At 46.3% G+C, this 22,146-nt stretch overlaps 1 protein-coding gene across 3 annotated transcripts in view; it reads right to left on the reverse strand.

Moving 5' to 3' along the window:
• Window positions 1-163: 163 nt before the first annotated feature.
• The window catches only part of smg1 (SMG1 nonsense mediated mRNA decay associated PI3K related kinase), a 57,314-nt gene continuing 35,331 nt past the window's right edge, over window positions 164-22,146 (reverse strand). For all 3 annotated transcript variants that reach the window (XM_041972640.1, XM_041972645.1, XM_041972646.1), the window contains 32 exons: window positions 19,515-19,653; window positions 19,168-19,386; window positions 18,903-19,083; window positions 18,539-18,700; window positions 17,132-17,346; window positions 16,376-16,530; window positions 15,985-16,207; window positions 15,647-15,893; window positions 14,665-14,894; window positions 14,339-14,584; window positions 14,104-14,242; window positions 11,636-11,745; window positions 11,334-11,552; window positions 10,993-11,186; window positions 10,685-10,857; window positions 10,298-10,577; window positions 6,601-6,873; window positions 6,278-6,512; window positions 5,985-6,196; window positions 5,740-5,896; window positions 5,178-5,367; window positions 4,773-5,053; window positions 4,220-4,429; window positions 3,508-3,645; window positions 3,265-3,417; window positions 3,003-3,182; window positions 2,657-2,884; window positions 2,357-2,568; window positions 2,087-2,187; window positions 1,817-1,993; window positions 1,634-1,740; window positions 164-1,376 (listed from right to left, as the gene is read on the reverse strand). In XM_041972640.1, the coding sequence (XP_041828574.1) occupies window positions 1,299-1,376; window positions 1,634-1,740; window positions 1,817-1,993; window positions 2,087-2,187; window positions 2,357-2,568; window positions 2,657-2,884; window positions 3,003-3,182; window positions 3,265-3,417; window positions 3,508-3,645; window positions 4,220-4,429; window positions 4,773-5,053; window positions 5,178-5,367; window positions 5,740-5,896; window positions 5,985-6,196; window positions 6,278-6,512; window positions 6,601-6,873; window positions 10,298-10,577; window positions 10,685-10,857; window positions 10,993-11,186; window positions 11,334-11,552; window positions 11,636-11,745; window positions 14,104-14,242; window positions 14,339-14,584; window positions 14,665-14,894; window positions 15,647-15,893; window positions 15,985-16,207; window positions 16,376-16,530; window positions 17,132-17,346; window positions 18,539-18,700; window positions 18,903-19,083; window positions 19,168-19,386; window positions 19,515-19,653 (6,064 nt within the window). In that variant the 3' untranslated portion in view covers window positions 164-1,298. The remainder of the gene's footprint in view (window positions 1,377-1,633; window positions 1,741-1,816; window positions 1,994-2,086; window positions 2,188-2,356; window positions 2,569-2,656; window positions 2,885-3,002; window positions 3,183-3,264; window positions 3,418-3,507; window positions 3,646-4,219; window positions 4,430-4,772; window positions 5,054-5,177; window positions 5,368-5,739; window positions 5,897-5,984; window positions 6,197-6,277; window positions 6,513-6,600; window positions 6,874-10,297; window positions 10,578-10,684; window positions 10,858-10,992; window positions 11,187-11,333; window positions 11,553-11,635; window positions 11,746-14,103; window positions 14,243-14,338; window positions 14,585-14,664; window positions 14,895-15,646; window positions 15,894-15,984; window positions 16,208-16,375; window positions 16,531-17,131; window positions 17,347-18,538; window positions 18,701-18,902; window positions 19,084-19,167; window positions 19,387-19,514; window positions 19,654-22,146) is intronic.

The following is a 22,146-nucleotide window of genomic DNA, read 5'->3' on the forward strand; positions in this document are numbered from 1 at the left end:
CGACTCGGGATCAGCAGGGACTTCATATCCTCGGCATGTTTAGATTGTTGTGTCATGAGATATAAGCAGCTGCATGAACTTTGAATCCTATTAAAGATGCAGCACCATTTTTATTTTTTTTCTGGTTTCCAGGCTAGATTAGGATAAAAAAAGGGGGGCAATCTTCCAAGTTCTATATTTATTTGGCATTCAACAAAATTCAATAAAAGCTTTAAGAATCAACATGGTTCACCGTCACCACAAACAGAACTTTTCTGAATAAAAATGTAAAACTAGAAGGTCAAGAGTCATAAAATGCAAGCATAAGGGTTGGGTGGATGCGTAATATAGCAAGCAAACAGCTTCTGACAGGCAGATCAAAAAAAAAAAAGGAAAAAAAATCTACTCCTACATATAGTTTACACAAAGCACAACACAGACTAGAGATCAAGACTGAAGGAGAGAACTACAACTAGAGATCCTTATCTAGGTGACTCCATCTGCTTCCATCCTCAACTATTAAACATGGCAGGATGATTAAGTTATCCACAAAAAGCACAAAGAACCATCCTGAGAAAACTTTTTTTTCTTTCAGCTTTGTCAACTGAGATGTGTCGGCATCTTCGCTCTTCATCGATCGAAGCGCGATCTCATCGTCTTTTTCCGCTTTCACCTCAGATGTTCGCGCAGCCTCAAGAATCCTGTCGAACCTTTGTCGTTCAGACCGGACTGCGTCGCCGCAGGCCCATCAGGATCACAGTTCCATTGAGAAAAAGATTAGAGAAAAACAAATGTGGCCATGGAAATGCCCCATCCATCTGAGATTGCCCCCCAGGTTAAAGTTCAACCCCCAGTGTGTCAGCTCACGTCCACCTCATCCTGCCCTCAGATGGACTTCGGTGGGCTTAACAGGATGCGATGATGTTCATGGGTACAACTTGACAGTGAGCTATGCAGGTGAGGGGGGAAGGTATTTCCAAGTTGAGGGTGAGGAGGCCTTTGCCCTCCTTCCCCCCCTCCCCCTTCCAGCACCGTTTTATTTGCCAACACAAACCCCTAAAAGGAAGGTGGGTCTGAAGGCCCACTAAGCGTTGTGTTAGCCCGGTCGCTGGTGGTTGGGGGAGTGTGGTTGCAGCAATGCTACGAGGTCGCTGCCCCAGTTGGGATGCCCAGGAGTTTGGGAGGGCGGACTAAGCATCCGCCTCCCATTTCCTCCCCCTTCGGGTGGCCTGGTGCTGCTATTCCGACACCCCAGTCCTGCTGGACTCTGGTGGATCTCCAAGCCTTCGCTGGACCAAAGACACTAAGCAGCGTGGCGTTCACACCCAGGCAGTCCAGCCCTCGTACAGCTGGGCCAGGTTGTCCATGTTGGTAGCCTCTTTGATAACAAAGTCCACCTGTGACAACAAGAACAAATTTAACCAGCATATTTAGCATCCGGCCAGTTTGCTGGTCACCCAAATCTTTCAGGACATAACCGTGTCTAAAACTCTTTAAAGGAAAATGTGGTGTTTGTTGGGGGTGAAAAACTGTGATGTCTTCTTTCTACAGTGGTAAAATCAGGGAACTAGATATGATCTGATGTGACCATAGAGTATACTATAGAGAGGAATCACAGATCAGAGTTCAGGAACAGGACTGTGTTGCGCGTTACCTGCTCTGTGACACTCATCCTCCTGTTGGGATCGATGTCTCTGCCCTCCAGCTTGGCTTTCACTCTCTTCCACACACTGACTGCGTACGAGTTCCTCTCCTGGACAGCTGCAGCACACACACACAATCACAGTTAGAATAAAACCTCCAGCTAGAACCCAGTCAGAGGAGAGTAGAACTGTACCTCGTCCTGTTTTGGGGTCTCGTACAGCCCTCTTCGGACTGGGGTTGAGACCTTTGCTGCTTATCAGCAGGGTGCTGGGTGGGGTGTCAGTGGGGGTTCCCAGGTTACGTGGTAGTGCTTTGCGAGCATTCTGGGACATGGAGTCCGACTGGGTCTTCACTCCGCTGCATCTAACGGCTGAATCCAAATTGTTTACGAAATAAAGATGGTTAAATATGTTGTGTGATTGTAAATTCTGAAGAGAAAAATCCTTCATATTCTCGTTCATACCTGCAGCAAAGCTGGTCTGAGCTGAAGAAACAGGACTGGCACATTCGCTGTCCCTATCTGTCACCAACGGCGAGGCGAAGCCCACCAGACCATTATAAACACTGATGTAGACACAGACATGGAGGTTAGAGCAAAAAAAAAAAAAAAACAAACCTTATTGGTCCTTGACAGACTAGAAAACTAACTAAAACAGTAACACCAACAGAGATTGGTAGCTGGCTAAAATACTCAGTCGGTATTCAGTCATCTAGGGAGGGGAGGGACAAGTACCTCTGACTCTGTGTGAGCAGCTCCTTCAGGGTAGCTGGAATCTCCTCCAGCAGGTCCAGCTGCTCCTGGTTGCGATGCTGTCCGCTGGCTTGGACCACGGTGAACAACACCAGCTGGATGTTATCTTGCCAAGCTTTGTACTCCAGCAGGAAGTGGCGTACGCTGCCCTCATATGCCACCTCTTCACCGTCCGCCAACGCTGCTTCCTCATCCTGTGCGACAGAAAGAATTCTTCAGTTTTTGCAAACGTAGCTCAGATTCTGAACATCTTCCTGAGCATCTGGCGGGCGTTCCCTGTACCTTGGCCATGGCTCTCAGCAGGTGTTTGACATCAGCCAGTTGGCGGTTGTGATTGGACAGAATGGTTTTAATGGAGTCAACCAGCAGCTGCAGCGTTTCTCCACAAGACTCCAGCTGCTGCTCTCGCTCCTCCTGAGTCCTCCGCTCCATACTCAGCTCCTCCTCCAGCTGCCTCTGGGCGCAGCTCAGCCAGTCAGGGCTGCCTATTGGCAGGTCAGGTACGGGCCCCTGTTGCAACAAACAGCTTAAACAGCTAAATTCAACTGACTTTAGAGATGTTACACCAAATAAAACACAACACTGCTGCCAGGAAATGGGATGTGTGCAAGTCAGAGGCCAAACCCACCAATCTGTGCAGAAGCTGGAGCTCCAGTGGAGACACTGTGCTGCTAAACTGGGCAGCATATGAGCAGGTCTGCTGGCAACGCTTCAGCAGTTCAAACAGCGCCGCATCCATGCTCAGAGCCTCAGGGGTCCGGGTCCGAAGGCCTTCGAAGTTAAGGATGGTGGAGCACAAGAAGGTGACCTGAGGAAAGACAGAGCAGGAAAAACGTTGGCTTTTCTGAGCTGTGGATGGTACAGCATCACATCTCTGGAGGCAGCGCTACCTGGCTGGTGCGCTGGTTGTCTCGAGCCACCATGGAACGTCTTTCCCTGATGGTCATCTCAAAGTCCTGCAGGACAGGAGCAAGCGCTGGGTTGGCTCCACCAGCCCACTTCAGACGCTGCTCAATGCTGGCCTCCAGAGACGCCAGCTTCTCCTGCACACACACATATTATTCATTACCTTCAATTCATTAGCTCACAAACAACCGTCACATTTCACCAGATGACACAGGAGGAGAACTGACCTGAATGGCAACAATTGCTCCCTCATCCTGACTCAGCTTGTACAGCTTCTTCTTCATGTTGCTGAGGATTACGGAGCGAGGAGGAATACTGACACTTAGAGGTTGATTATTGGGACCAAGGATGTCCTCATGATGCCACTACAGGTGGACAAACAAACAAAAAGCATATATTAGAAGGGGCAGGAGCAAATATTCATCCTCTACTCTGTGACAGAGAACGCTGATTGCAAAAGAGTTGAGGGCAACTGATGTCAGGGCAGATCCAGAACCATCTCATCTTACTGGACCAGTACTGGTTAAAAAAAAAAAAAACTGTTTCTCTATGAGCGTCATGTGTGTCAATCATCAATAACTTAAGCCTGTTAGCTTATTGTAGGCAAGTCTTCAATAATGTGATGTAGTTCATGAAGAGTCCAATTTAAATTACTATAAAAACAAGGTAACCATGACAATCGTAGCAGGTTTTATATCAAAGACTCTTCAGATTAGCCCCAGTTAGGGCTGGTGGATATGAATAAAAAATGTCAAATCTCCAAAAACACACCAGGCCTGATTTTTATTTTTCTTAAAAGCAAACTACAGATGACAGAATATCATCTCTGATCATCTTTTAATCATCTCTTCTGCATTTTTATGTAAATTAAAGTGCAAGTAAATACCAGCTTTGATACATGCTTATAAAACAAATCCAGACCCAGACTTCAGCGTGTACCTGAAACATGGCCACATGCAGCTGGCTCCTCTGCAGGCTGGTCTTTGCAACCTCCAGGTTGACGTCCAACTTCCTGAGCAGGTCGACCTTCTTCCAGGCCGTGTCGTAGGAGGAGGCCAGGACCGTGGCTCTGTTCAGCAGCAGCTGGGAGACCCGGCCTGACGCCAGGCTCTGCTCCACCGCTTTCTTACAGAGCTCATCCAGAGAGACCTTTAGAACCAAGACGGAACCATTCAAGTCAGCACTGATAACGTACGATGCTTTTCCATTAGTTGGAACCACACTTGATCGGCTCAGCAGGCTTGTTTTGGTTTGCCTTGCCTGAAACTGACACTATCTTGTACTTTTTTTGGTACAACTTCAGCTGATGTTCCAACAGCTGATCCAGCCCACAGAAGGAAGACGTACCGAGTCGTACTGTGTGGTCCCAAGTTACGGAAAAGGTGCAGCATTAACTGGTAAGTGGTGGTCTTTGGTAAAAACTTTCTAAAACTAACTTTATAAAAACAAAAAGAAGCCAATAAAACATCATGATCATCATCACACTGCTTACCTTGCTCTCTGCACCGAAGTCCTTTGCTTCCACCTGAGCCACGACATCCAGACCGAGGGCGGTGAGGGTGCTGCAGAGGGCCAGGCCGAGGGCTTGGCTGGGCAGACCCATGAGCATCTGCCGAACAAACTCAGCGGTAAAGGCCTTTATTGGACGGGTCATCTGCTCTTCACTGATCACTGCCACACCCGACCCCGTTCCACTGGGCCGGCGGTAAAGAGGTTTCCCCAAACCAACGGGCCCATTGGAAGGCAGCAAGTCCTCAGACAACGGGCAGGTACCTGAAGAGATGAGTCACACGCTTAGAGAGGCAGCCGACAGAAACTCACAACGACCAAACCCAGATTCTGCTTTTGATCACTTGTCAGGATGTGTGATAATTGTTAAACATGTCTGAGATCTTACCAGACAGAGTCTGAGAAAAGGAGGAACAAAGTCTGAAGAAATCCCTGATGGTCTGCAACCTCTTCAGGAAGAACACCTCCTCCATCAGCTGACGCTGACTCGGGCTGTCAAAGAAGTTGAGCTGTGTGGTTCGAGCCTCCCTCAGAACATCCACCTTCCTCCAGGATGACGGCACCTCCAAAGAGCTCAGCTGAGGAGGATGAAGAGGCAAATGTTCTGATTTAGTTACCCAGGAGCTGGCTCGACCTTTTCAAAGCTGACGCTAACAGTGTGGTGGTACGGGAAAGATTACAGAGCGACAGATGGATTTAAATGGAAGTACACTGGGGAAAAGTGAAGAAATGAGCAAAAATAAATCAATAAAGCAGCATTCGACTGTATTTCAATGACTGCTGTTTGCAAAGCTGACAGCAGAGTTTGTAAAATGAAAATATCCATTTAATTTGAATGAAGTGTGTTGGAGCAGGGGAACATCTAAAACCTGCAGGTCTCTCTAGGACCAAACCTGCCTTATTCCCATCATTCTATTGACTACATCTGAAGAAAAAAGTGTATTTTTTACCTTTTCTGTGAGCTGGCTGAAAGCAGTCTCCAGTTGGGTGAACATGCCATCAAAAGCGACCAACAACATTTGACCAGCTGACATCTTGGGCGTGTCCTGACCCTGTCCGTCCACGCTGCGAGGCTGGATCAGTTCAGAGTACTGGGTTCGCAGCATTCTGTGTAGAAAAGCAAGGTTTTTAGATTAGAATGATCCTCTCGTATTTTTATTTCCAATCAGTGAAGTTCTGTTAAATAAAAGTGAACCTGGTAATGTGGAGGCAGTGGTTTTGGCCATCGTGGTCCAGACCTGTTGAGGCCCGGAGACTGTCAACTAAACCTTGCAGGCCCAGACCATCAGAGCTGTGCTCCACGAGCTGCTCCAGCTCTGCCAACATGGACTCCAGGGTGGGCTCTCCCTTTATCATACAGCGCAGAGCCTCAGGAAAGATGATCTGCCGGAAGTTGGTGTTCAGCTCCTACGGTGGAGGAAACGACTGTCAGAGGAAAAGGATTTTTGTAGATCAGAAACATTGTTAAAGGCTCTGGGGTGCATCTACCTGCAGGCAGGTGTACACAACATTGGCCAGGTAGATGGCCTGGGTGGTAGCTGAGGTGGCCGGGAGCTCCAGGTCATGAGGGAGGAGTGGGCAGCATTGGAGCAGCGTTGCCAGAGCGCCCACATTTCCAAGCATGCTGCAGAGCTCCTCCAAAAACCAAGCTCCATCCCGAGATGTCAGGTCCACCAGCTGCTCTCCAGCACTCGCAGCTGCCCCCTCCATCACCAGGTTACGCCTGGAGAAGGTCAAATTAGTCATTTCAGCAAAGCAGTAATTTATCCGATTTGCCCGACTGATGAAAGGAGAGAAACAGGAAAGCAAACCTGCAGAGCGTGCATAGAGCAGAGGTGATGATGGCAGCGAGGCTCAGAGATCCCGGTTCTCCGTTCTCCCGCAGGAAGACTGTGATGCAGTGTTCGATCTCCTGCAGCTGCTCCTCACAGGCTGCCACCGTGGTGCCTTCAGCCTTCAGACGCTCCGCTTGGTGCATCATGCGCTCGTTGGTTTCGGCCACTTGGTGCTGCAGATTTAACTCCACGTTGGACAGGAACTGGCAGGAGGCGGCGGGAGGCTGGGGGGCAAACAGCACCTCATACCTGGAGAGGTAAGAAGATATAAACTCAGCGGGGGGCTGACATGTTCCAGCACAGTCCAACGTCTTCCTGACCACTGTAAAAGTTAGAGAGCTGCTTTTCATCTCAGAGAGATCTGTGGATGTTTTGGTGCCATTAGCACTTCAGAATTTTCTGACCGCCCCAGTTTTTCCAGATTTTTTATTGAAATTATGATAATGTTGAATAAATGTTGAATCAAGTTCAATCAGAACTCTCAGTTTTTCAATACTGTGAATTTCAGTTGATTCCACATTCTTATCCATGTTAACTCAATTGTGACCTAAAATCCATTTTATAAGTGTTCCTCAACCAACAACAGAAACTATTATTATGATGGTTTGTCTCTCATCCATTATTTATTGCCTTTTTCTTGTTAGTTTTATAGCAACACACTACTTTCTGCAATACTAGTCAAATATGCTCCCAAGGCTATGGTACTGTAGTGTGTTTGAAAGGGCTTTTATGAAAACAGAAGGGTTGGACGTAATGAAAAGAAGCTGGGACACCTGTAGGAACGGCCAACACCAACACTGCTGCAAAAACATTTTGAGGAATCTTACCTTTGTTAACCTCTGGCACTTCATTTATGTTTGAAAGCTTTCAAGATATTTACTGGACTTTAATTGCTTGAATTTCAATAACAAGTTTGAAAAATCTAGGTTTTGTAAAACGCTGTGGCGTGTATGCAGGAATCCTCGCCTCAATAACTCAAACACATGCATGCAGAGTAGACCGACCATTTTTAAGCAGCTGTTTCTGCATCAAGGGAGCAGCTTTCAGTGAGATACTCAGTTTTATGGGGAATAAGGCTGCTAATAAAACTTTTTCTTTTATCACCAAGCACTAAAACACAATGTCTCATTACTGGATTAAATTAAACTAGTTTTCCTTTTGAACTTGTAAAACAACAGGCTAGAAGCTTGTGGGCTTCTTGTGGGCACCATTAATTAATCAGTCAATCAATTAATTAATCTTTCAGCTGTGAGAGTCAAAGAGAATAAGTTGAGCAGCAGCACCGAGGCTGGAGTTAGAAGCTTAAAGGCCAATTTATGCTCGATGGAGAAGACGGATACAAGGCTTAAAGTAAAAAAAATCCTGAGCCTGAACTTTTTTCTGGGGAGCAGAGGTGCAGTGGATCTGACACATACACACATCCACACACACACACACACACACACACACACACACACACACACACACACACACACACACACACATCCACACACACACACACACACACACACACACACACATACAGGGCATAAGATGGCCTACAGCTTAAATGTGAATTTTAGAAAGTAAAGGTAATAATAATATTAGGACGTGTAAAACTCAGTAAGGCTAATTAATTTAAATGATTCATTTAGCAATCATTTAATTTAGTAAAGGGCCATTTATACAAAAAAACAGTTACGGAGCAACAGTGAACTTTAGTAACATTTTATTTTTAAATTTCAACATTTCCATCGTTTTTGTTCAAAACAACATCAAATTAGGTTATAAAAAACACAACACACATGCAGTTTAATACACTAAACTACAAGATAAGTGACAATATGTCTAAATTAACAGAGAAAGTGCTTTAACGGGTTTATTAACCCTGCAGATGAAGACGTGCTGTAACCAGAAACAATATCCAGGCTTGTTGCTGCTTCACTGTTTAGGTTTCATGTGTTTGTCTCATGCTTGTTTATTGAAAGTATGTAAAGTCTAGTAAAAACATGATGTGTGTGTTTGTTTACAAAGTTTAATTTCCACTGATGTTCATGACTTATTTTATTTATTAGAGGACATTTCTTGTTAATAAAATGCAGAATCTACATTAAAGTGGTTTAATATCAATCAAGAGTTATACTGTGCACATTACTGGTCGAGTAGTACCTTACACACACACACACACACACACACCTCTTATTCTTTTAAGGTGGAATTTGGTCCTGAACAAACTGGAGCCATTTCAAGCAACATTTTTTGTTTTATTGACAATTACAGAACCCATGATCAGCTATTGATATGTTAAAACGATTATTCCACCTTAAAAAGAATAAAAGGTGTGTGTGTGTGTGTGTGTAAGGTACTACTTGGCAGTAATGTGCACAGTATAACTCTTGATTGACATCAGACCACTTTAATGTAGATTCTGAAGATGAAGACAGCACGTCTTCATCTGCAGTGTTAATAAATCCGTTAAAGCACTTTCTCTGTTAATTTAGACATACTGTCTCTTACATTCTCGTACTATGTCTGTTTTACGGCGAGAGGAAGCGCCGCAGACACAGAGCGAAGCTGAGCGAACGACGCTAACAGGCAGCTCCCGCGGCCGTATGATCAACTTTTGGCAGACATTCGCTTTACGACACGACACCTGGCAAACGACTTGTATGTTGGAGAGCGCGAACTGCTGCAGGGGTCTCCTTCGTGGTGTCATAGAACTTTTCCCCCACACAGAAACAAGTAGGCCTACCAGGCTCTCTTAGTTTCTGGCAGCAGCTCCCAAAAAGCTTGTCGTCTCCACCCCTTCTTCTATCCATGCCCAGCACCATGTGGTTCTAAGGCTGTTGTCAATGAGGACGTCCTTCCCTGGTTTCATGAATTTACTCTCCATTTTTTAAAAATCTGCTTTCAGTGAAACAACCATCGGTTTGGATGCTGCGTTTAAGACCACTCGAAGATAAAGTTCATGTTACAGGTGAACTCGGCGGAGAAAACGAAGTGTAGTATATTGTCACTGTTTGCTGAACATTGAAAACATGCAGCAGCAAATTCTGCTTATTTTCCAAGATGAATACGTGTAATTTCCAAAGTTAACATTGTTCATTTCATTTTCTACAATTCAGTCAATTCAGAATCTCAACCACTATGCGCATACCTCAGAGTTTTTTTTCCTGAATCATAGTGAAAAGCCGAGGATCCGGCACAGTGCCGGAATACTTTAAGCCCTGCGGATACGCAGCCGGATGGACAGTTTCGTCCGTCTCCTGCATTGGTTACGCGCATAATTTGGTCAGTTTTAGGGAGCTCAGCTATCCATCACTTGACGCAGAATAGCTGACATGTGACCAGAGAAAGAAACAAACCAGAGAAGAAGAAGAGATTCAGGAAGGGAACAAAGAAGCAGAAGAAGAAGAAAAACGAGGACAACAACTGTAGAAATTGTGAAAGCTTTTGAAGAAAGACTATATGCGAGTGTTTAGGGCGTGTTGGGTGGTTGGAAACAACTTAATTTTATGCATTACCGCTGACCAACGGTGTCTGAAACTGACGTCAGTTCGCAGGAGTGAACTCCCAACTTTGATGTGTGGGACGTAAGGGAGCATAAATGGGTCTCAAGACACGAACAAACTGGAGGAAAATCCTGCTAATTACATGCAGCGCTGTCTGAATAACACCAGAGGGAAACTCTTACTGTCTGTAGATGTACTGGCAGTGCTCCACTGTCATAACCCTCAGCAGCTCCTCCAACCAGGCCTTCCACTGGTGAACTCTGTGGAACAGCAGGGTAGCCCGTGGGTACAGCAAAGCCACGGTGGCGTAGCTGTGCAGCTGTTCCAGGCAACCGCGGAGAGCAACACGGCGCTGCTGCAGCAAGGAGCTCACCTCCGCCTCCAGGGTCTCACACTGGCTGATCAGGAGGGCCTGGCCTGCGTTCTGCAGGAAGGCGGTGGCTGGAACATAACTTGGAGGACCTGGAGGAGTTAGACACAAGAAAGGAGAACAGAAGGGTGAGTAGATGAAAGAAAAAAAAAAGAGTTCATCTCTTCGTCCAGCCGGCGACATTCTGAGCAGGACTAACCCAGATCGATTGGGCTGCTTATGTCCTGCAGCAAGCTGGCCAGCTGTGTGGCCTCCAGACTGGAAAATGCTGCCTGGTACTGAGAGATCCACTGGTCCAGGTCTGCTAGCTTCCCCCGAATGGCCTCCTGAACAGTCCGCTGCTGTGACTGTAGCTGAGTATGTTCAGAGTATCTGTAAATAAGAAGGTGAAGCGATGAAGGTTTGATCCGTCTCAATGGCTCCTCGGTGCAGCTTTTAGACGTTTAGACAAACATCTGACTGTAAAAATAATATCAACGTCAAAATTCCCATCATGCACCCTCAGACCTTTGCTCCAGGGTGAGGATGACATGATCCGGGTGGTTCTCAGCCCCCTTTAGAAAGGTAAGCTCCTCCTGCAGCTGGGCTTGCAGTTTCTCCCCCTGGCAAAGCAACTCCTGCAGGACCAGGTACTCCTCCACAGCCTCCTCCATTTGTGGGAGCACTGCCAGCATTTCATCCCGATTCTTAAACCAGTTCACCTGCACAGATCAAACGTGAGTCCCTTAAACAGACCACTACTGCAGCATTTTAACATCTTCTGTGATGTTGTGGAAGTTTCCAGGACTTAGTTATAACTTTCTGCTCAACCTTTACCCACAAGTCACAGCAGAGCCACAAAATCTCACCTTGATCTCAGCTACCCTGGAGGAGAAGAGCGAGCGTGTGATGTCCCTCTCCATTTCTCTCTTACTCTTCTTGTTGTCAGCCTGCTGGCCTCCACCTCCATATACAGCCCCAGCGAAGCCCACCTCCCCCCCGGCAGTCCAGTCCACCAGAGGATCATAGACAAAGGCTTCCAGCAGGGTCAGTAGTGTTTCTCTGCCCCGGCGCATTATCTGAACCACCTGGAGACACAGCAGACTGAGTAAAGACCATGAGGAGGTCCTCCACATCAGGTCCTATGAGAAAGAGGCGATGAGACAGTGACCTGTTCACAGGACAGCCTGAAGATGCCCTCTACGCCGGTGACTCCCAGAGCCGCCTCAATGTTGTGGGTCATCCTGAACGGGACCTTCTCCGGCACCCGCAAGCTCTTCCCTGAAAAACATTGGTACACGATCTGAGACACGATCTTCAACCATCAACTTTATTTTCTACTTGTTAACAGGCTGTCAAAATATATGTGTTAGGATTGATAATGAATTTGCCCCTTTTTCTCAGTTACAGTCCCCCTACCACCGAGGAGCATTTCTGGTCCTGTCCCAACCTCATGATTTTCAGCTGTAGGATATTTCATTGGTTGGTGCATAACAGACAATTATCCCCAGATATCCACCTTGTTGTACTTCTCCACACACGCAAAGTAGTTGTAGGTTGTACTTGGGATTTATCCTGAAGAAGAGGAAAACAGAGTCCTCACCGTGTTTCAAACTGTGGCTTTTTGACTCCCTTACCAAGAAAATCTGAGCCCCCCTCGTCTGTCATATAAGAAATTAGATTGTGGTTTGTTTTCTCAATATTTATTTTCTGTCTTTTAATTTTCAAAATAATTAACCTCAGAATTGATTCTGATCTCATCGGCTAATCTCTATTTTCACAAGTCCTTTTTCTTTTAGTATGGTCTGCTCTCTTACCTTGCTAGGTGTTTTTCTATGGACATGCACTCCTCGTTGGTCCCTACATATTACTTGGGGACTGCCTGCACTTTTGGGGCTGGGATATACTTGTGGTTAGCACCGCGCCTATGTACATGTTATGGCTGCCGTGCATTCCTCGTTACGCCCCCTGTAGGATTTTTCCTCCCTGTTGCACATATATATATATATATATATATATATATATATATATATATATATATATATATATATATATATATATATATATATATATATATATATATATATATATATATGTGTGTGTGTGTATGTACTGAGATCATGTGACAAACTAAGTGTGTCACATGATCTGTGGGTGGAATGTAAGTGGCAGCACCAGGTCCTCATAAAGACCTTCATAAATAATACATTTACACACATTTACTTATAAGAACCGGCTGTAAATGACCTTTTACCAACCCAGAGATTGGTGCCCAGCCCTAATATATACATATATAGGACCTGGTCCTGCAGGTCCCACCCTAAAAATATATTAGGGGTTGGACCTTTAACGCTTTAATTACTATTAATTACAAGAAAATTAACATGCTAAAATAAATAAATAACACATTTAAATCACAGTTTGCGTTCCAACAACGCGGAACATTCGTCAGTGCACAAGTTCCTGGTACACAGATTAAACTGAGACACACTTCAGAGCTTAGCTTTAGCTTCTCTGCTGCTATATTTAGCCAGTTTTCAGACCCCTCTACTTCAAAGAAGTGACTAGCGACAAATCTACAGCCTTTTACTGGTAAAGTTGGAGACTTTTGGAAACTGAGGTGAAAGCCCGTTTACATCCCTCCTCCGCCCATTTGTGCTCCCAGCTGCAGAGCAGGAGACGTTCACCTCTGCTCCAGGACCAGCCTGGAAACGAAACATGCAAAGCTGCTGCTGGCTGATCCCGCCCTGGCTTACCATCAGATGTTAACATGTTGTTGACTCTCAATTAGAGAACAGTGGAGGTGCTAAAAGTACTTCAAATGACACTTTAGATCTTTTCATTTTGGGATATTTTCTTTTTCTACTGTGTGGAATTAAAAGACATTAATAGAGTTTGAGTTTACAAATTTAATGTCTGTGTCTATTATTTGATTCAGAGACATGGAGGAAACGGAAGAAGCTGTTGGTCCAGTAGATGGGAAGTTCAGAGTGTTAAAAAGAACAAAACAAAGACTGAATAAGTTAGTTGCACACACTGTAGGAGTTTTTTTCCACAGAAGCACCTTGAGCTTAAAGTACCACCTCCACGCCTGGATTGTGTCGAACCAAACGCAGGGCGTCCAGTTAACCTCTGATAAGCTGACAGACACAAAGCGAATGTCCTTAAAAAAACGAATATTATATTCAGGAAGCAGTCCAGCTGCATTATGGTGGGATTTGATGTACTTTCCTATCTTAATGCCACATTTGGCTTTAACACCGGCTGTCATTTATCTTTCCGTTTCATGTACAGAGAAAATGGGAATTTTACTTTAACACTGAATAATGCTGATAAATCATAATGAATCTACAGCTATTCTGTGATTAATCAGAATAATATCGTTCAGCTTGAATGATGTTATGACATACTGCCCTCCAGCATCGCTGGTGTATCAATGTGAATGAATGTACGGTGGTGGTTGGAGAGGCCGTAGGCGTGGACTGGCTGCCACATCTCCGTCAGTCTGCCCCAGGCCAGCTGTGGCTACACATCTAACTACCATCACCAGGTATGAATGATACAACCTAAAGCACTTTGTGCCCTGAAATGAGCTGTATAAATCTAATCTATCATAATTATTCACACTTTTAAACTGACCTTTTTCAAAGCACACGTTGTAGTCGATGTGCACCACCTCTCCTGTGGTCATGTCAATCAACACATTGTCAAGGTGACGGTCACCGAGGCCGATGATGTATCCCACCATGGACATGACGGCGGTGGATCTGGCGTAGGACTACAGCACAAAGAGTCCGGAGAGGATTATCAACGCTGCGCTTTTACTGTTACTGAGCGTTGTCGTGAACGAAGAAAGAAAAGAAAAATTGTGAACCTGAGTGACTCTCCACCACTCGCTGGGTGTGGTGCAGGAGCACCAGAGCTCCTTCGCCAGCAGATTGGAAGGTGTAGCCTCCATCAGCTCCTTCAGCACCTCCTTCATAACGCCGAGCGGCCAATCTCGACGCGTCACATCCAGACTGAGCCCCACGGCCTTGAGAGCTGGTCCGATCCGGCTGTAGTAGAGCTCACTGGGGCGGGGTACCGGGGGTACTGGCTGCTGTGGGTATGAGTCCTGGGCCTTTTAACAAAATGAAAAACAACTTTTAATCTTCACTTTCTGCAGTTTTAACTCTTACAGTAAAGAAAACAACAACCCACCTTCTGAGCCTGCAGCACTGCCTCCCTCTGCTGCCAGCGCTTGTACAGCCCAAAAAGCGGAGTGGCCCCGTCCACCCACTGGATCAGTCCTGAACGGGTACCGAGGGGGGTGACGGAGTAGTGGCGGGCGTGGAAATGTGGCTGCTCCTGCTGGTTGATCTTGGTAAACATGGTGTTGACGATTGACAGGAACTGCATGATGCGCTCGTCCAAATGTAAATCCTCCAGACCTGAAACAGAATTTAAGCATCACCACGACACCGTTCACAGACTCGGCCGTTTATCAGGAGTTCAGAGCGTTAAGCTCGAAACGTCGTGGCTGCGACACACTTTCCTTTACACGCACTTAACCGGTTGTTTTGTTTTGTAAACAGAGTTTTCATGTTTTTGTAGTGAGAATGAAAATTTTAGCTTTGACATTTTCTTCGCTGTCCATCATATAAACAATAACCGGAACAATCTAATTGTTTCTACATGTTAGTCGTTTATATAAACAGTGATGAGGACAACACAGAGACTGATCTAGAGGAGGAAGAGGAGGAGGTCCAGCTCAGCCACATCTGAAAATATAATCTGAAATATTTTTGTATAGTTTGATTATCAGTTTTACTTTTTTTGTTACATTTGGAATATTTGGGTCTCTGGGAACAAAAAGTTCTCTATGTTTTCTGGGAAATTGAATTTTATATTTTCAACTTATGTTTAAGTTCCCAAACAGTTCAATGAATATGTTGGTAGTTTTTATTGCAATAAACAGTACATTTATTTTATTCAGATTTAATTATTTTTGTGAATTTTTGGGCCCAAAATGTTAATAAAGTTGGTTAAAGAGAAAATATAATTATCAGATCATATAGGTGAAGTGAAAAATCCAATCCCAAACACGGGTATGTTAAATATTTTTTTATCAGAAGTTTTAAAAAAGCAGTTCAGATAAATAAACGTTATCGTGCTAAATATTTTAAAGCGACTGTTTTCCTACCTTTGAACAGATAGGGGTAGTTCCGGCCGTCTGATCCAAGGAAGAATAACTTCTTAGGTTTGGTCTTGGTGGGCAGGATAGTGATGGTGTTGCCCACACTGTGAATGGTAACAGCATCTGACGCAGACGCCTCCCCCGGTAAGGCCATCTCTGTTGTCGTCATAGAGACCAGTCGAGGACTGATTTCATCCAGATGGAGCAGATAGCTCGCTCGCTTCTGAGCTCGCTGCTGCAGGCTCATCATTATCTACCCGAAACACACACACAAGTCGAGTCAAGCTTCCATCGGCCTGACATGGATTAAATGCAAACACAGGTTCAGCTAAACAAACATGCACCTGTTTGAAAGGAAGCCAGCTACTAGCTGGGTTGGCAGGGTTAGCAGGGTTCTTAAGGCGCTCCAGAGCGGAGGTGATGGCATCACCGTAGGTCTGCTGGAACCAGGTCTCGTGTGGAGTCTCCGCTGGGGTTGCTGTGATGCTGCAGACGTGATCCAGGGCGAAAACCACCGGACGCATCAGAGCAGAGTGCTTCTCACGCATGATGGCAATCTTTTCATCCCTGCAGGGCAGCAAAGATTAGAGACTGCTGACATGTATGCTGATAACATGTTGGAAAAAACTCAGTTTTTCATCTCATGTTAGAGGTGAAGGGTTAAAATTAATACTAGAATTTTTTAAACAGCCTTTAACTTTAAGCCTGGATGTCCTATAAGCAGATGAGTCTCACCTGCGCAGTGTATTGTTGTTCTGCACCCTCTTGACCTCGTCCTCCAGCTGCTGGATCCTTCTCAGGACGTGCATGTGCTGCTGTTGTAACACCCCGAGCCACAGTTCATCCCAGAGCAAAGTCACTCTGCGCAGCTCTCCCACCAGCTGCTGGACCTGGACAGCAACACATGACTCATGAAAGGTTTATAAATGATCCAAACCATAACAGGCCTTTTCATGCATTTGCTTTTAGTTATTTGTTTGTACTTGGCAAATGATTTTAAATGGATTTATTACAGAGCCCTTTGAAGCTGAACATATTCATGTGTCATCAGAAGAATAAAGAATAATCCTGAGCTAAAATGAAGAATTTGAGTAAATAATCAAAGATATAACAGTTCCTGCCACTAATTACTCACAATAATGTGCCTAATAAACCAGAATGTTGCAGATACCTTCTTTTGAGTGCCACTGGTTCAGTTTAATGATCTAAACTAAATCCAGACATAACATAACAAGTTTAAACCTCAAAGTAACTGCAAACGTAAGTTTAATTTAATTTTCTACATCATCTAAGCTATAAACTTTAAATGGTATATTATCTTCATCTTCTCTCAGGAAGCCTAAGGCGGATTTTTCCCTGTCAGCTTTACTACTGGCCTAATAGTTTATGGGTTTTCACAGGGAAAGACTTCTGGTCGACTTCGCAGCATAAACACAAACACCAACGCCATTAACTTAACAGCAGGTTAACCAGGTGTGTGCAGCCTCCTACCTGGAGCACCATGGTGGGGTTGGCCAGAGACAGCTTCTCCACAATCTTGCTGTAACAGTCCTGCATCATTGCCTGGTCTTGACTGGAACAGGTTGCCAACTCTTCTTGTGGTCCTCCTTGTCCTGAAGTCTCCAGCTGCTCCTCCTCTTCCCCAACAAGGTCCTCTCCCTGCATGCTGCCCAAGAAGGTGGGCAGAGCCGGAGGCAGTTTGTTCCCTGTAAACACTCCAACTCTCAGTTAACAGATCCATTATATTTACAGTTTTAAAGTTTGAACTATTCATAAAGAAAAAATTCCGGTGGTATTGCTCCATCTTCTGTGTCAAGCAACAGATAGCTGAGCTCCCTGAAAACGTACCAAATTACACGTGTAACCGACGCAGAAGATGAACGAAACTGTCCATCAGTCTACGTATGCGTCAGTCTAAGTGTCTGTCAGTCTACGTGTCCGTCAGTCTGAGTGTCCGTCAGTCTGCGTGGCCGTCAGTCTGCGTGGCCGTCAGTCTGAGTGTCCGTCAGTCTGCGTGTCCGTCAGTCTGCGTGTCCGTCAGTCTGCGTGGCCGCCAGTCTGAGTGTCCGTCAGTCTGCGTGGCCGTCAGTCTGCGTGGCCGTCAGTCTGCGTGGCCGTCAGTCTGCGTGTCCGTCAGTCTGCGTGTCCGTCAGTCTGAGTGTCCGTCAGTCTGAGTGTCCGTCAGTCTGCGTGGCCGTCAGTCTGCGTGGCCGTCAGTCTGCGTGGCCGTCAGTCTGAGTGTCCGTCAGTCTGCGTGTCCGTCAGTCTGTCAGTCTGCGTGTCCGTCAGTCTGCGTGTCCGTCAGTCTGCGTGGCCGTCAGTCTGCGTGTCCGTCAGTCTGAGTGGCCGTCAGTCTGCGTGTCCGTCAGTCTGCGTGGCCGTCAGTCTGCGTGTCCGTCAGTCTGCTTGGCCGTCAGTCTGCGTGGCCGTCAGTCTGCGTGTCCGTCAGTCTGCGTGTCCGTCAGTCTGAGTGTCCGTCAGTCTGAGTGTCCGTCAGTCTGCGTGTCCGTCAGTCTGCGTGGCCGTCAGTCTGAGTGTCCGTCAGTCTGCGTGTCAGTCAGTCTGCGTGTCCGTCAGTCTGCGTGTCCGTCAGTCTGCGTGTCCGTCAGTCTAAGTGTCCGTCAGTCTGCATGTCCGTCAGTCTAAGTGTCCGTCAGTCTAAGTGTCTGTCAGTCTAAGTGTCCGTCAGTCTGCATGTTTTTTTTATTATTATTTTTTTTTAAAAAGGAGTTATTGTAAATTAAATCTGACATCATTTTCTAGGCAGACACTGGTCTCTAATGATCATTTCCATCCTATTTAAATAACAATCATTTAAGCCACTTCATTTATCTCGTTTAGACCAGTAATGCCACCTTGTTTAAAGTTTACTTGTAAATCACAAGAAGAGATGAATACCTGCGTTCTGAGCCTCCCCCCCCAGGGACAGCGAGCCAACGATGGCTGGGTAGAGGATGAGATGTGGTGAATCTTGGGCCACTCGGCACAGCAAGCTGCATATGCTCTGCCGGATGTACGCCTCCGGATGGTTGAGACGTGAAAACAGTTGTGGGATGATACCTGAAGAAGACAAATTATCAGCAGTATTATACGGTCCAGACTGAGCTGGAAATGAAGACAGTAGTCTGACAATGTCAGACATGATGGAGACTCTGGCTTCAGAGAGGACAAGAAAAATTCTTTGGCTCAACCATTACTGTGACTATTTGGAAAGCAGACAACAACCCTCCATGTTCAGAAAGTCCACAAATGTTCAACGTACCCCTCCAGGGTGCAGTCGGAGTTGAAGCTATGCCCAGCTCAAGCCCCTCCCTGAGTTCGCCAGCATGCTTAACCAGCAGGCGGAGGAGACGCAGGGTCGCCATGACGATAACATCATCATTGCTCTGTTTGTTGTTGTGACAGGACAGCAGGAGTTTGGGGTCATCTTCATCTACAGGGACCTAAAAAAAACCAACATACTGAGGATCAGTGACCGAACAAAGTCAACGAGCTTGGAAATCTGACACGCCGTCTCAAAGTCTCACCTGTCCCGCGTTGAGTTTGAGGAAGGTGAAATACGCGTGGCAGGAAACGCGGTAGAGACCAAAGATGCGGTCCACCACCCGTCTCCAAACTCGAATCAGACCATCTGTGACGACCTGGCCTGCTTCATCGAGCCAGGGACACGAGCTGGTAAGCTGCCGCCAGATGACGTCCACCATGTCGTCCTCTTCATCTTCCTGCTGCAGCGCCATGTCCTCATCCTGACATGCAACATAAACAGATTCCAAAAACATTCCAAGCATCGTTTTCTTTCCATGGTTTACATTTTCTGGGATCTAAAGCCATGTCAACAGATATCTGCTGTGTGTGTGTGTGTGTGTGTAGCTACCTGGATACCAGTCGGTCGGCACATGGCCTGTCCTAGGATGCTGAAGATGGTCTCCTTGTCTTCTTCACTGGTTGTTGCTGGCAGCAGGTCCTCTATGTCCTTCTTTTCCCCCGGGAGGAGGGGCAAACCCTCCCCTTGGCTGGAGAGGAAAAATTAAATATTTATATAGTTGAAACAACTGTAAATCCAGATTCTGCAGAAAACCAGGAAAAAAGTTTGCACCTCACCTAGTTTGTTTTAATTGATCTCTAAAGCTGTGTTCTGTGTGTGGGTTTATTGAGGGTTGAGTGTGTTTTCTAAGTTTGTCTTCATGTATGCAGAGTTAATGTTATCTTAAAAATAACTGCAGACTAACTTTTTGCACTGGTACCACTGGTGTGCCTAACTTTTATTTAGGTGCACCCCAGATTTTACAGCGACGCTCTCAGTAGCCAGTTTGAATACATTTTAATGATCATCTTCTGATCATTACACACTGGAAATGCCAGTTATTCATATTACTGTGAACTATAATGAGGTTCAAAGAAATGTTTTGTCTTTATTTCAAGCATCAATGTAAGTAAATAAATAAATAAATAAGTTGTAGTTTCACTTCACTAAATGAAACAAAACATTTCAAACTCTGATACGGCTGAGCTGCTTCTGGCAAATTTTTCTCCTGCTCCGGTGTTACGTCATTCTGTCACGGGAACGTCATTCTGCCACGGGACCGTCATTCCGTCACAGGAACGTCATTCTGCCACAAGAACGTCATTCCGTCACGGGAACGTCATTCCGTCACAGGAACGGCATTTCGCCACGGGACCGTCATTCCGTCACAGGAACGTCATTCTGCCACAGGAACGTCATTCCGTCACGGGAACGTCATTCCGTCACAGGAACGGCATTTCGCCAAGGGGACATCATTCCGCCACGGGACCGTCATTCTGCCACGGGAACGTCATTCCGTCACGGGAACGTCATTCCACCACGGGAACGTCATTCCGCCACGGGACCGTCATTCCGTCACAGGAACGTCATTCTGCCACAGGAACGTCATTCCGTCACGGGAACGTCATTCCGTCACAGGAACGTCATTTCGCCAAGAGGACATCATTCCGCCACGGGACCGTCATTCTGCCACGGGAACGTCATTCCGTCACAGGAACGTCATTTCGCCAAGGGGACATCATTCCGCCACGGGACCGTCATTCTGCCACGGGACCGTCATGCCGTCACAGGAACGTCATTTCGCCAAGGGGACATCATTCCGCCACGGGACCGTCATTCCGTCACAGGAACGTCAATCTGCCACAGGAACGTCATTCCGTCACGGGAACGTCATTCCGTCACAGGAACGGCATTTCGCCAAGGGGACATCATTCCGCCACGGGACCGTCATTCTGCCACGGGACCGTCATGCCGTCACAGGAACGTCATTTCGCCAAGGGGACATCATTCCGCCACGGGACCGTCATTCCGTCACAGGAATGTCAATCTGCCACAGGAACGTCATTCCGTCACGGGAACGTCATTCCGTCACAGGAACGGCATTTCGCCAAGGGGACATCATTCCGCCACGGGACCGTCATTCTGCCACGGGAACGTCATTCCGTCACGGGAACGTCATTCCACCACGGGAACGTCATTCCGTCACAGGAACGTCATTCCGCCACGGGACCGTCATTCCGTCACAGGAACGTCATTCTGCCACAGGAACGTCATTCCGTCACGGGAACGTCATTCCGTCACAGGAACGTCATTTCGCCAAGGGGACATCATTCCGCCACGGGACCGTCATTCTGCCACGGGACCGTCATTCCGTCACAGGAACGTCATTTCGCCAAGGGGACATCATTCCGCACGGGACCGTCATTCTGCCACGGGACCGTCATTCCGTCACAGGAACGTCATTTCGCCAAGGGGACGTCATTCCGTCACGGGAACGTCATTCCGCCACGGGAACGTCATTCCGCCACGGGACCGTCATTCCGCCATGGGAACGTCATTCTGTCACGGGACCGTCATTCCGTCATGGGACCGTCATTCCGTCACGGGAACGCACACAGCTGAACAAGCTGAATCTACGTCATCTTAAGATTCCTGAGTCGTTTTACAGCTTTAAATTGATCAAATATTCTTCGCAGGTTTAATTAACATCAAGATCATTTCTGTATTCAACCTTCTAGAGACGATTAGCGTTGGATTTCTTCATTTTTTAAAAATCCGTTAGCCACCGCTGAACTTTTGGGGGAGATAGAACTGGGTCAGTGCAGGTGACGCCACGCAGAAGGGAGCTGTTGTAGTTCATTAGTTCGTTAGCTTTATGTTACTCAGCCATGATGAAAAGCTCCAAAATTAGTGAGGATAATAGATAAGCACTTATGAGCAAATACCACCATATTCCACGTTTTACAATCGCTTCCAATGTCTTCGATTCTCGTGTGTCTCTGTCGTTCTTCAATGTGCTGGATATCTAATATGCACCGCTTTTAATTTCAAACAGAGCCAATCAGCTGTGAAGACCCACCACATCTCTTTGCTTGGTCTTTTTTTACGGTGTTAGTCTTCTCCGACTGAGCAAAGAGGGAGTGAACACAGAATACGCAGACAGACATTCAGAGACATCCTTAACCTACACCTGAGAAATGTT

Source organism: Melanotaenia boesemani, chromosome 2, assembly GCF_017639745.1.
Source record: "Melanotaenia boesemani isolate fMelBoe1 chromosome 2, fMelBoe1.pri, whole genome shotgun sequence".
NCBI lineage: Eukaryota > Metazoa > Chordata > Actinopteri > Atheriniformes > Melanotaeniidae > Melanotaenia > Melanotaenia boesemani.